At 40.6% G+C, this 13,033-nt stretch overlaps 2 protein-coding genes across 3 annotated transcripts; one reads left to right on the top strand and one right to left on the bottom strand.

The window, feature by feature from the left end:
- Positions 1–599: 599 nt before the first annotated feature.
- On the bottom strand, positions 600–1,929 carry GPR15 (G protein-coupled receptor 15). Its single transcript, XM_028726566.2, has one exon. The coding sequence runs from the start codon at positions 1,927–1,929 to the stop codon at positions 847–849; it is 1,083 nt and encodes a 360-aa protein (XP_028582399.1). The 3' UTR covers positions 600–846.
- Positions 1,930–4,629: 2,700 nt separating this feature from the next.
- On the top strand, positions 4,630–12,777 carry CLDND1 (claudin domain containing 1). 2 transcript variants are annotated; one of them, XM_028726563.2, is made up of 6 exons: positions 4,675–4,792; positions 6,140–6,291; positions 9,370–9,659; positions 10,756–10,860; positions 11,480–11,617; positions 11,741–12,777. In XM_028726563.2, exons 3-6 carry the CDS (start codon positions 9,380–9,382, stop codon positions 11,959–11,961), a joined length of 744 nt encoding a protein of 247 aa, XP_028582396.1. In that variant the 5' UTR covers positions 4,675–4,792; positions 6,140–6,291; positions 9,370–9,379; the 3' UTR covers positions 11,962–12,777. The 2 variants fall into 2 exon arrangements, with proteins under 2 accessions (XP_028582395.1, XP_028582396.1); XM_028726562.2 differs by lacking the exon at positions 6,140–6,291 and having other exon boundaries at positions 4,630–4,792.
- Positions 12,778–13,033: the final 256 nt, after the last annotated feature.

Here is a 13,033-nt window from a genome sequence, read left to right as displayed (position 1 = left end):
AACAGATTATAATTGTCTGAAGAGTTCTTTTTTTGTGCTGAATAATTTTTATTCTTCCTGTGAAATTTTAACTGAATTTCCAATACTTATTGTACCATTTTACACAAATGAGATTTACAAAAGGAAAAAATATTTTATGCATATATTTCTGTATGTATATAATTTTATGTATATAATTCTTTCAAAAACCCCTCTAAAATTATTATAACAGCATTATTTAAGGTTGTCATCCTATATAGTCTTATCACGGCACAATGCAACTTACATTTTCAAGTATACATAGGATTGTGTTAAACTAAAATAGTTTTTACATGTAATAGTGCAGACACTGAGAGTTGAAAATGCAGATAAACAAAAAAAAGTATAGATTTTAAAAGAATCCTGAACAATTCAGTATTATAGCATTTAACAAGAAAAGATGCAGAATATAACAAAAAAAATGCATTCTAAACTAATTTTTCTATGTTAATAAGATTTTATAAAAGAGGCACATATAAGTTGGTTTGGTTGCTCTGAGTTTGTAATATTGTACTTCTTATGGAACAGCAGAATATTGACCTAAGGTTTTCCACGGTTTGTTTCTTATTGGTTGGTAAGCCTCTTGGTGTAATTGCCTAATAACCTTCAAGTCTGCTAATATTACAGACTATATTCCAATTGAACTTTGTAATTGGCTACATGGTTTAAGATAAGAAACATGCCATTTTATGAAATACAATCATATTACAGTCAATTAACTTTTTTTATTTGTTCTAATCTTTTAATTTTCTTACATTTCCATTACCTCCTTCTCTTGATCTTACTCTTGACATGGAGGCACTCGATCTTTCAGAATTATGACTCTTGTCAGAATGATACTGACCTCCTTCTCTTCCTAGAAACATCTTCCCTGTGGGCAAACGCAGTCAAGGAGTAGCTAAGGCGAGTGTCCGAGCTATCAGAACTGGTTCCAAAGTTGTTGGCCTTTGTGCACGGAGTTATACATTGCATCATTGCCCTACGGATGTAGTCATCAAAGAAGTAGTAGATGAAAGGGTTTGTGCAGCTGTTGGCAAACGCAAATGGGCCACTCAGTTCCATACCGATATGGGCAACTTTGTAGGGAAGGCAGAAAGGTGGCTTCAGTTCCTGGATTGCAGACATCAGAGCTAGAAACTTAAAAATGTTGAAAGGAGCCCAAGATAAAACAAAAATGATCACTACAGTGAAGACAATTTTGATGGATTTCTTCAGCTTTTTATCATGTTTTCCAGATTTCTGATAATGCACACAGAGTTTCTTGGTGATGGAGCAATAAAAAGTCAAGATGATGAACAGAGGAACAAAGAACGCCAAAATTAGAAGCAGCAGCGACCCAATCCGGTGCGTGGATGTGATTTCCTTGTCCACACAATATGTGCTGTTGTCATATCTCCTCAGCTCTCTGGACAGAAGGGTTGGCAACCCAAGTAGGCAGGACAGAATCCAGACACAAGTGCAAAGGATGATGGAATACAGCTTTGTTCTGATCCTCCTAGCCACTGATGGGTACATGATTGCCAGGTACCGATCGCTACTCATGCAAGTGAGGAGAAAGACGGTGCAGTACATGTTGACTGAGATGGTGTAGGAGCTGCCTTTGCAGAGAAAAGAGCCAGATCTCCAAAGTCCCGAGGTCCTCTCTTTGTCTACCCAAAAGGGTAATGTGATAAGGAATATAAAATCAGACACTGCCAAGTTGACAATGAAGATATCAATTAGCCTCTGAACCTGCCGTTTGAAGATTAGCGCTCCTATTAGAAGGGCATTGCCAGCAATCCCCACCAGGAATACAATGGTATAGAGAGCAGGCAGGAAAATGTGTTTGTAAGGCAACTCCACAGCTGAGCAGTTATCTTCAGGAGAATCTGTGTAGAAATAGTAATCATAGCTAGAAGTTGATTTCTCCATCTCAAAAATGATTTGTGCGAAGAAGCTTTCAGCACTTTTATGTTCTTTTTGGCACTACAGATGACAGTTCTCGTCTTTTTTCCTTTCAGTTTCTTCCAGATGATCAGAAAAATCTGACGTACAACATATCAATCTCTGACTAGGCATTTAAATGTCTAGCACAGAATGGGAGGGCCTGGTTTGATTTGACCAACCAGCATGCTTATACAGGCAGCTTTGATCGTAAAATATGGTAGGGTGGGTTTCCTTGAAATTTTGGGAAGTGGGGAGGGGAGAGGTTTAAGTTTCTTTGTAAACACAATTTATTAGTTGAGGTTTTTGAGGTTATAGATGGTTAGCAGAAGTAAGAAAGTGGCGAATTCAGTTCGTCAGGGTGGGTTGTTATTTAAATAACCGTTAGCTTGTCTAATCTGTGTTTCTAAACTTGGGAGGGTTCCACTCCCGCAAGCTTTACCAATTGACATGTTGCTGTTATTTGTAGAATGAATGTCCAACGCCTTCTCAATTCTGACAGCAGCAAAATCTTGCGAACAAAGATGTGCTTTAAAACTTCTACCTGACCTTTAATGTCAGATTTTATTCTATATTGCTCTTAAAAACAGTAGCTTGCTCTTATATCTTTTCTGAAGCATTTAAATACTCTTTTCTTCACTTCAAGTTTTGGTCCACCCTGTTAGTTGCAGCACGAGAAAAAATATATATCAGGGTCACAGGAGAAGGAAAATGAATTTATGGGATGGTAGAGCTTTGCCCCACAGATTAAGACTTCTCATTGAGAAACAGAAGGATATTTTGCATTCATGCTACAATCATAAACAGATTTTATTTGAAAAAAGTCCTGTTCATTTTTATGGCTTTAACAAAAGGGTGCTTAGGATTGCAACCTTGTTTTAAACTCTGTTTAATTTGTATGTGAACTGTCTTTTCTTTGAGTAACCATAGAGGGAGAGACTATGGCAGTGGTTCTCAAAGGGTGTGGTGTGCCACAATTGGGTGGCAGAAGAGGATAGCAAATGTGGCAGGAAAATTCAAGGACAATAAAAAAAAAATATTTAAGCATTTCAGTGCAGTATACTATCAATTGAGGGGGGGGGGTATACAGTACAACCAGAAACAGTATCCATTGCCTTTCTTCAGGAGCACTGGTTATTCTTCTACAGTTCTCCATGACATATTGTTGTGAACAGAGATTTTCAATTGTGAGAAATATGAAAGATCAGAAAATAGAAGCTTTTTTGTTGACAGAGCTATATCTAGGCCCCTTGCACCCTTGGCAAGGAAGTATATCGGCACCTGCTCCCCATTTGCATAAGCAAATTTTTATTCTGAAAGTGTGGCCCAGAGAAAAACAATTGAGAACCACTGGGCTACTTCTCTACAGAGCCATCTATGCCTTTACTTGAACCATGCTTCATAGCAACTGGGGACACATACACATTGTAATTTGTTACTCCAAGAATGCTACTTGATTGAACCTATCTAAAAGTTCTAGACAGATTCCCAAGAAAATTGTAAATAAAATTGTGCCAAGGTAAAACCTGTTATGCCACATCTCATCTTGCATTATCAGGGAGATGGCATCTCTATTCCTGTCATGCAAGACTAGCTAGATTATGGTAAGCATATGAGTACTCAGTGAAAGCCCATCAACCCTAGCAACCTGGTATGTGTCATTTCTCTCACACACTGAGTTCTCTGAGAGCTGAAGAACGAACCAGCAATCAGTAGTAGAATACAGCTTTGGTGAGTATGGTAATCCTCTATGTGGATACTGAGGTCTATGGGCCTTGCTCTTAGGTAGGGATGAATGAATCTGTCAATTTTGGTTTTCTTTTTCTCATTTTTACTGCCTTAATTTCAGCTCCACACATTTTCACACTAGTTTGCAAAAAAACCAAACAAAAAAAAAAAGTCCATCAGCATTTTAATGTGAATTTATCCAAATGTAGTACTATATTCTATTACATTATAAACTTTATAGGCACGAGCTTCAGGGGTGCGGTAAGTAACAACAATTTTAAAGCATTCTATAAACATATTTTATAAGTGCAATAAAGTGACGTCTTTTACATGCCAGGACAGTTGCCACCTTAAAAATACACACACACAACACTGGCAGAGTTCCTATGCCAGGAGTTCAACAGGTGAACATGTTTCCAAAGGGATGAGAGATGCTTGTGTTTTGGTGAAACTCCAAAATACCTTACGCCCTTAAGGTTGCAGCCCTTACCTGGGAGAAAGCCCCCTTTGATTTAATTTACTTGAGTAGATAAGTACAGAAAGGCTAGCACTATAAGGCACTGGAACCATGGCAGCAAGAGGCGCGGCGGCAACTGCACGCTGAACCGAATTAAGAACTGAAAGCAGTTTGCCCATTGAGAAGCACTACAGCCCTTGCACCCAAGAAGTACCGCCGCCCCGTCAGTGCCACGGCTACAGTATGTTCTGCTTCACACTGCACACGTTTTTTATTTAGGTCAGTTTTAGCAAAAAAAAAAGAGAGGAGGGTGAAAAAAACCCCACCATTCCCACTTTGACTAACGCTAGGCAATTTCCCCGCATTCCAGCGCCTTTGGTCAGCGAGACTACAATACCCAGGATGCAAATGGAAAGCGCCTCTCCTCAAGATCTCGGGCCAACAAACAAAGCGCCTCCCACCTTGGTTTCTTAGCGGAGCGCCGCCGTCGATGCGGCCAGAACTACATTTCCCAGGGTGCCTGGCGGTCGGGGGCGGATGAGCGTCTCCGAGAGAGGAGGAGGAGGAGGAGGGAGGAGGAAAAGACCCCTCCCCCGTCCCCAGGCTAAGCGTCGGCCGAGGGTGGGTGGTGGAAGCGGCGCCGTGGAGTCGGGAGGAGGATGGGAGGTGAGTATGGACGGGCCCGGCTCCCTTCCTCACCCGGAATTCATGAGTGGGATAGTACTGGGGTTGGGGGGTGTCCGGAAAGAGTCCATGGAGGTGCGGGAGACCCGTGGCTTATATTTTGATGGGCATCTCCAAGAGGCAGGAAAGCCATCTGCCCACCAAACACACCCTGCCCGCAACGCTGGCAGGTTCAGCCCTGCAGTTCGACAGAGTCTGCAGGCACCTGTCCATTATTATTATTATTATTATTATTATTATTATTATTATTATTATTATTACTACTACTACTGATAGTGATGAGAATGTAGTAATAATCACCCCCACCACACACACCCCTAGTTACACACTCCCTGGTATGCGCATCTTGCCGCCAAGGTGCAGTGCAGTCCCGCTTTACTCACTAGGACTCGCTCCCATTTTAGCGTGCATCAGACTGCAGCTGTGGAGTTATATATATAACATGAGGATGGAGGAGGGGAAACAGAGAAAGGTGTGTGCCTGCGGGCCTTTCACCCCCCTTTCCCTCCAGCCCGCCCATGAAAAAGGGATTAGGCTTCTGCTTTGGGAAATCTCTCTTGTTGTGAGCGTATATGTGTCTACCTGGGCGAACGTTTCATTTCACCCCGGTATTGTAGCCTGAGATGATGCTCTCGCTGGTGGTCGTGATCCCTCTTGGTACTATAATTGAGGAAAACAACAAAATCGGATATGAATGGGCTTTGTGTTCCTCCCCACTGACAATCTGTGCCCTCGGATGCTGGTATCTATCAAAGGAAGTGTTGTTTCCACTACCCTTGTAAAACTCTGGAGCTAACAATGGGATCATCCTAACAGAATTAGCCAGTGGATAGGACCAGTCGCCTGACCCATTTTTGAGCCAAAGATGTGGCAAGATAAAAGTGCTGTGTTACAAATGGTCTGGTTTCTAATTATTTTCTCATTTTCCTAATTTATTTTTTTTAAATCATTGTTTCCATATTTCCTCTTTATACATCTTTACTAGTAAGAATTGAGAAAGGTTTTGGTTAAACCTCAGTGTGAGAATGTATACCCTGACATCTTATTTAAATACAAAGTGATCTTATCCCCAGCAACTCCTAAATTTAAGATAGGCAGACTTCATAAGCCAATCTTGTCTCTTGGTGGAAATCCATAGTACATATCCTATGCTTGTGACATGCTCAGCTTTACAAATACTACTAGACTGTCCTAGGTTTGGGTGTTGCCTGCCCAATTTGTTTTGTTTTCCCCCAATCAAGATTGTTGAGTAGCTTGTGTTAAAGACAAAATGTGATTGACTTGCACCAACCTCAGTTTGCTTCTTTCTTATCCAAATAAAACAAAAAGCCGCCTTTAACAACTTAAGTACCCTGAGGACACTGTTGTGAAAATAATACTTGTTAAAGCTGCTGAGCTACTCTTCAGTCCTGATTTCTGTAGGAACACTGAAGTATTCACCTTTCAGCAGAGGAAATCTCCACACCACAATATTTTTCTTGGTGAGATAGAAGGAATGTTTCAAACAATCAAAATTCCTTATTTGGCATTAAGATTTATTCAAATGAATGGGGTTAATTTCCAAGTAAACATGTATTGAGTTGGGCTGCCTGTTGAAAATATGTTCTATTTGAGATTTATTCTGTTTGTGCACATGGGGATATTATCTGAACATGAATCATGTGGAGGAAGTACTTTGAAAACTTAGGGTACATACATAAGTTTTTACAGTGGTGAATGTGACCATTTCTGCCAAAAAACACAATGTTGCTATTGTTGGAATACAGTATATGTGTACTGCTGATTCATGTGCCACTTTTGCCACATACCGTAATTGGGGCCTGTTTTGAACCAATTACAGTTCAAAACAATTTTATCTACTGTGATTTAATTAAATATGCCCATTTGACTGACACTGGGTGAATGCCAGTTAGTAGTATAATTGCTCAACTTTGATTTTCCTCTATCAACATCGTCTTAATGACAATCTATCTAGATTGAATAAACTTTCCAATAAACAGCATGATTGACTTCAGCCTGGTAGCACAGGTTTGTGGCAATTAAGTTTTATTCATGGCTTTGAGTCTGTGGCTAGTGGTCCTTAGGTATCCCAATATCTTTGATTTAATCTTTTTAACTTTCTGCCTAAGCCACTGGGGAACTTATTTTTTTGACTCTCTACTTTTTGAGCTCGGATTATCTCTGCTACTAGTTTCATCTAAATGGTAACATTTTTGTTTCTTTTCTTTTCTTCTCTTCCTGTTAGTGTTTTATCATTCAGTTTTTACTATCTTCTAAATATAAAGTGCCTTTTGCAAACCTTATTATTTATGGGTGTTCTAACTGTGACTTCCCATTCTTTCTCCTTTTTCTGTACACCAACTTCTTCTGTATTAATACGGTAAGCTCTGGCTGCCTCCAACCTTCATCTGTGTGCTCATATCTTCTTAACCACCTGCTGCTTTGCGCAAATGCTTCTTTCTTGAGCACTCCCTTTAATTGTCTTCATAAGCTCCAGACCATGCTCCAGGCTTTCACTTGGTTCTCACTCTTACTTTCTTCTAAAGAACACATTGCAAACTAAGATAATCCATAAAATAGCCACGCTCCTGAGTCAGCTTGCTGTCCTGTTTATACTGTGATTGTTTGTAAGTTCTTTGCTACTGGTAATACTGTGGGTGAGTTCAGACGCAGCAAAACCATGGCATTAAGAGAATGTCTCTCATCAATCCTTGGGACTCTTATGCTCCGTCTTCCAGTGCAATTGCAAGGAGATTGGAAGCATCTAATTCCATTTTATTTTAGCTACAGTTTAGCTGCAGTCGTACCTTGGTTGTTGAACACCATGGTACTGTGTTCGTACGTTTCGGCTCCCAAATGATCAAAACCCAGAAACGAGTGTTCCAGTTTTTGAACTTTTTTTGGAAGCCAAACTTCCGATGCAGCTTCTGCTATTGTTTCTGGCGCACCTGCGCAATCAGAAGCCAACCGGAAGCCTTGGTTTCCAAATGTTTCGGAAGTCCAACGGACTTCCGGAACGCATTCTGTTCAAAAAGCAAGGTACAACTGTATTTGGAACAGGCCAGCTTCATAAACTGTGATTTGAAGTTGCTTTGTTTCTGCTACAGTTTGTGAAGGGACTGGACAGCACAAGAAGCTGTGTTTAAACTAAATCAGAAGCTAAAGCTTCTGTACTTAACTCCTCCTCATGACAAGGCCAAAGGGAGGGAGCTTATGAGTCTGTGACCCCCTGATGCATTCTCTTAATACAAAAATGAATGCTAAAATACGTTTGAATAAAAACTAAGGAAACAACTGTGACCGAGGAAATTGCAACACTGACATCTTTGAAAGGAAGTTTAGATACTTGAGCAAAATGAGAGAATTTAATAGTGTGTGTTTTTACAGAGACACTCCACATTTTTGTGTGTTCTATGTCCATATGAGCTGTGAGCATGAACATTACTGGTTCAAATCTCACCTGCCAAAAAGACAGTAGGTAGCTTTTGCAAGCCTTTGTTTATTCCCCTCATCTACAAATTAGGGAAATAATACTGTCATAAGGAGGTAATGGAATTGTGTTCAGCCTTCTGAAGTACTACACAAATGTTATATTGTATTATTTTGTTGGTTTCCACTTCCATATTTCAATAAATAATTATCATATCCTCAGTTTATCATGGTCACAGCCACCAACTGGAATGTGACATATTTCATTGTACAATATTTTTAAAGTTGTTATTTTACTATTAAAGTCGGTCTTATGAAGCTTTACAGGGAAGAACAGAAAATGTAACTGATTACATGTATAGACCAGTCTGCTTGCATCTTCCTCTGTCTTAGGATGGGTGGCTTAACTGATGGGTCTGTTCAGAAGATCACTTGTATACTTGTATTGACTGCTTTTTCTACATGTATGTTCTTCCAAATCTCTTAAGCCCTGCCTCCATTTACATACATCAAGTTCAAGATGCACAGCATAATATTATAGTAGTAACAGTTTGCAGCTCAGTGGTACCTGATTTGAGCAGACAGAATTAATATGCAATAATGTACGTGTGTGTGTGTTTATTTTAATGATTTTCACCTTACTCATGAGACTCCAAGGCCACCAGAATGGCTTGCAAAGATCAATGATAAAACAGTCTCTCAGGTTTATAATCTGAAACATGACACAAAAGGAAAAGGATTAGAAAGGGAGGAGGAAAAAGCCAGACTCTTTTTTTGTTTTGTTTTGTTTTGTTTTGTTTTGTTTTGTTTTGGGAGTCTTTGGTTTTGGGTGTCCCTGAGTTCTTGTAGTGATCATCTGGAATGGAACCATGTTAATCATTTTGTTTTCTGGTTCAGTCCTTTTTTATGTTCAACCCAGCTACAGTTCAGTGAGTAGAATTTTACAGGAGAGGATGTTCTGAAGTTGCTTTAATTGCTAAATTGAACAGATGTTGCAAGTAAGCAATGAAAGGAACAGCTGGCGTATGCATGTGAAAGAGGTTGGCTAGAGCCAGAAAAACACGTGTCTTCCTAACTCAGTTAAATTTCATGTTTGGAAACTTTCTGCTTTTTACTCTTTTCAATTGCAGTTGAGACACTATGATGGATAACCGTTTTGCCACTGCTCTGGTAATCGCCTGCGTGCTTAGCCTTATCTCCACCATCTACCTGGCAGCCTCTATTGGCACGGACTTTTGGTATGAGTACCGCAACTCATCGCCACCCGAAAATTACAGTGAAATTAAGGCCACTTGGGATGATTTTACTGGTGAAGATGAAAAGTCTTATACAGAAGCGCTCTTCCGATGGAACGGCACCATTGGACTATGGCGGAGATGCATCACAATGGCTGAGAACTCTTACTGGTTCAACTCACCAAGTAAACCTACTTCAGAAAGTGTCTCTAAATGCGTCTTTCTCTTAGTGCCATTTTCCCAAAGGATCATTTGAATGCAAAGCACTGGTGCATGAATTAATTGATTAGGTTATCAGGTCCCGCTTGAGCAGACATATCCCCCCCCCCTTTTGTTGTTGTTAATTCTCAGTTTTAAGATGCACAAATTTGCCTTAGAACTTTAATTGTATCTTCTAAGCAAGTACCTCCATCATTTAAATCTAGGTTGCTCTTAGGACCTTAAAATTATTAGTTTGTCTCTGAAGTAGTCTATCAAGTCTTCTGAGGAAATGACTAATAGTTTTGAGAACAATACCAAGTTTAAAAAGTTGGAGATCAGTGCCAGCTGCTGAATAATAATGTAAGAGGGAGTGTAATACTTAGGAAGTTAAGTACCAGAGTTGGGCAACCTATGAGCTGCATAATAATAATAACAATAATTTTATTATTTATGCTCCGCCCATCTGGCTGGATTGCCTTACTGTAACCTTTGGCCTTATCATTTGCAGTCCTTGCAGCTGCCCCCACCAGTATCTTCCTTCCTTCCATTCCTCAACATCATTGAGTAGTCTTGATGTGCCTTAGAGGCTATAAACCTATAACTGTAAACCTGTTCCTTCTTAAAATGCTGCAATATGCGTTGTTGTATGGGGTGGGGCTGCCGAACTGTGATGTCACAATGACATTGGGAGACTCCTTTATTTGCCTTCAGAGTTTGAAATCCAACCATACAGGCCAATGCACAGCCTGCAATGCACCTTTCAAAGTGTTCCACAAAACTGGCAATCAGCTGGTTGTTGGGTCTTGGGAAGCCTCTTTGTACAGGGCTTTGCAGGTACCTACATACCTCACCCCATTTGGCTGAGCCAGGCCTTTACCTACCCCACACCTGACATCATACATGGCATCAGGTGGGCATGGCTTGACTGAAATGGACTTGTGGGCCAAATGGTGAGACCTCACAGGCCTTTTTAGGCCCACAGGTCAGAGGTTCCCCACCACACCTAGCTAACCTAGATGAAGAATGACAGTCAAGCAAAGCAGATCCTAATAAATGTTATTTCTTTTTTCATTTTGGAAGCTGAGATGGTCACAAGGTGCGTCAGTTTTTCCCTTTCGGATCAGTTCATGGAAAAATATAAGGATCCTGGGAATCACAATAGTGGCAGTGATCTGAACCGGACCTGTAAGTATTATTTTGGTTTTGTGTAGCAGATAAAATGTATCTGAGGCTGCAGTCCTCTGCCCACCTTACCAAAGAGTAAGAGCCATTGAACCTGGTGGGACTTGCTTCTGAATAGACATAGGAATGAGAAAGACTCGAGACATGTTTTAACTTGGCCATAAGACATGTTTGCCTCCATCAAATGTGGATAAATGGAAAGTATGCTACCTTGTCAAAGTCGGTCAACAGTGCAGCCCTGTGCATGTCTAGTCAGAAGTAAATTCCACTGAGTTGAACAGGACTTACTCCCATGCAAAGTATGTTTAGTATTGCAGCTCAGGTCATTTATGATGCTCTGGTAATTTACTTGGGATTCTTATATATACATATAGCATAGTCTTTCATTTAGCAGTTATACTCTGCAAAATTCAATGTTGTTTTATTATGTGATGTATTTCTGTACTGTTTAGCACAGACAAAAAGCTAGAGTTCTTGGGCTCTGCCGCAAATAAGTAACTAGATAGTAGATTGAACTACTCTCCGTTTGTGTTGGAAACAATGCATTTTGCACCATGAGATTGGAGTGAAAGGCCCTAAAGTTGGAACATCCCAACCATGTTCCTCTCCCTATTTCCTTTAGATCTTTGGCGCTTGCAGTTCCTCCTGCCTTTTGTTAGCCTTGGGCTGATGTGTTTTGGGGCTCTCATTGGGGTCTGTGCCTGCGCCTGCCGCAGTCTCTACCCCGCCATTGCCACCGGAGTCCTCCACTTTCTAGCGGGTGAGTCCTCTTGGCAAACTTCATCCCTCGTATTCAGTGCTGAAACGTGAATATCTTAATGCGCTGAGCCAAGAATTAGGTGCTGTAAGTCTGACCAAAATATACTTACTGCTTCTTCTCCAGGTTTGTGCACGCTGGGTTCAGTTGGCTGCTATGTAGCTGGAATTGAGCTGCTCCACCAGAAGCTAACCCCTCCAGAAGAGGTGCAAGGCCAGTTCGGCTGGTCCTTCTGTCTGGCCTGTGTCTCAGCACCCCTGCAGTTCATGGCTGCTGCCCTTTTCATCTGGGCTGCGCGTACTAACAGGAAGGAGTTCACGCTCTTGAAAGCATACCGTGTGGCATAACGGAATATTTTCATTGCTTCCCATGTCTGTCTTTCCCCCGTTTTAATACTTCGTTTTTGCCCCCCCTTACCCCCTGGCTCTTCCTTTTTATTTGATTTTAATTTTGTTCCACAAAATGCATGAAGTGAAATGGCCTGGGGGGTTTTAAAATTAAAAGACCTTAGAGGCCAATTACCAGGAATAGCACTTTCTTGCCAGAAATCTGCAGGGTTTTAACAAGTTTCTTATCTGTTTGCATTTTTTTTTTAACTATAAATTTTATGACATGTCTTTGTTATTCCCAGTGCAGTACATTTTTTCACATCTAAACCTGATATTCAAAAACAATTAACAGGGTAGTGTAAGCAGGAGAAGGAAGATTTTAATGACACTAATTTTGGCAGTACTGTATGTGTGTTATGACCCACTAGGAAATAAACCAGTGCAACCTCTTTCATAAATGTAGCAATAGAACTTTGTTCTAGATTGTGATACACTCTTTCCCCCCTCACTCTTACGCCTACCGCTGTATCCCTTTCAACCTTTTTGGCTTGATTGTTGTAAAAAGGTTGGTAGCCATGAGCTTTCTAAATTAAGTGAAATGATGTCAACATTTGTTTGTTCCATTTCCCCCCCTCTCTCCTTGTAGTAGGAGCTTCTATTACAAGGTGTACCTTCTAATTTGACTAATGTAAGCGTGTATATAAATCTGACTTTTAAAACCCTTTATTTATGCAATGCAATACCTTATTGGATTTTTGTATAAGTATTATTCATGTCGCCTAAACTAAAACTTTTGTTTAAAAAATAAATCTGAGCAAAGCTCGTGGAATTTTACTGGATTTGTATGCAGCCGATGAGACAGAAAAATGCATGGAGTACAACTGAAGCTCTGTTTCCACTAAGAGAATCTTGACATGGAGCCAGTGTGGTGTAGTGGTTAAGAGCGGTAGTCTGCTAATCTGGGGAACCGGGTTCGCGTCTCCGCTCCTCCACATGCAGCTGCTGGGTGACCTTGGGCCAGTCACACTTCCTTGAAGTCTCTCAGCCCCACTCACCTCACAGAGTGTTTGTTGTGGGGGAGGAAGGGAAA

The sequence above is a fragment of the Podarcis muralis genome, chromosome 4, assembly GCF_964188315.1.
Source record: "Podarcis muralis chromosome 4, rPodMur119.hap1.1, whole genome shotgun sequence".
Taxonomy (NCBI): Eukaryota; Metazoa; Chordata; class Lepidosauria; order Squamata; family Lacertidae; genus Podarcis; species Podarcis muralis.
This window is presented reverse-complemented; position numbering and strand designations above follow the sequence as displayed.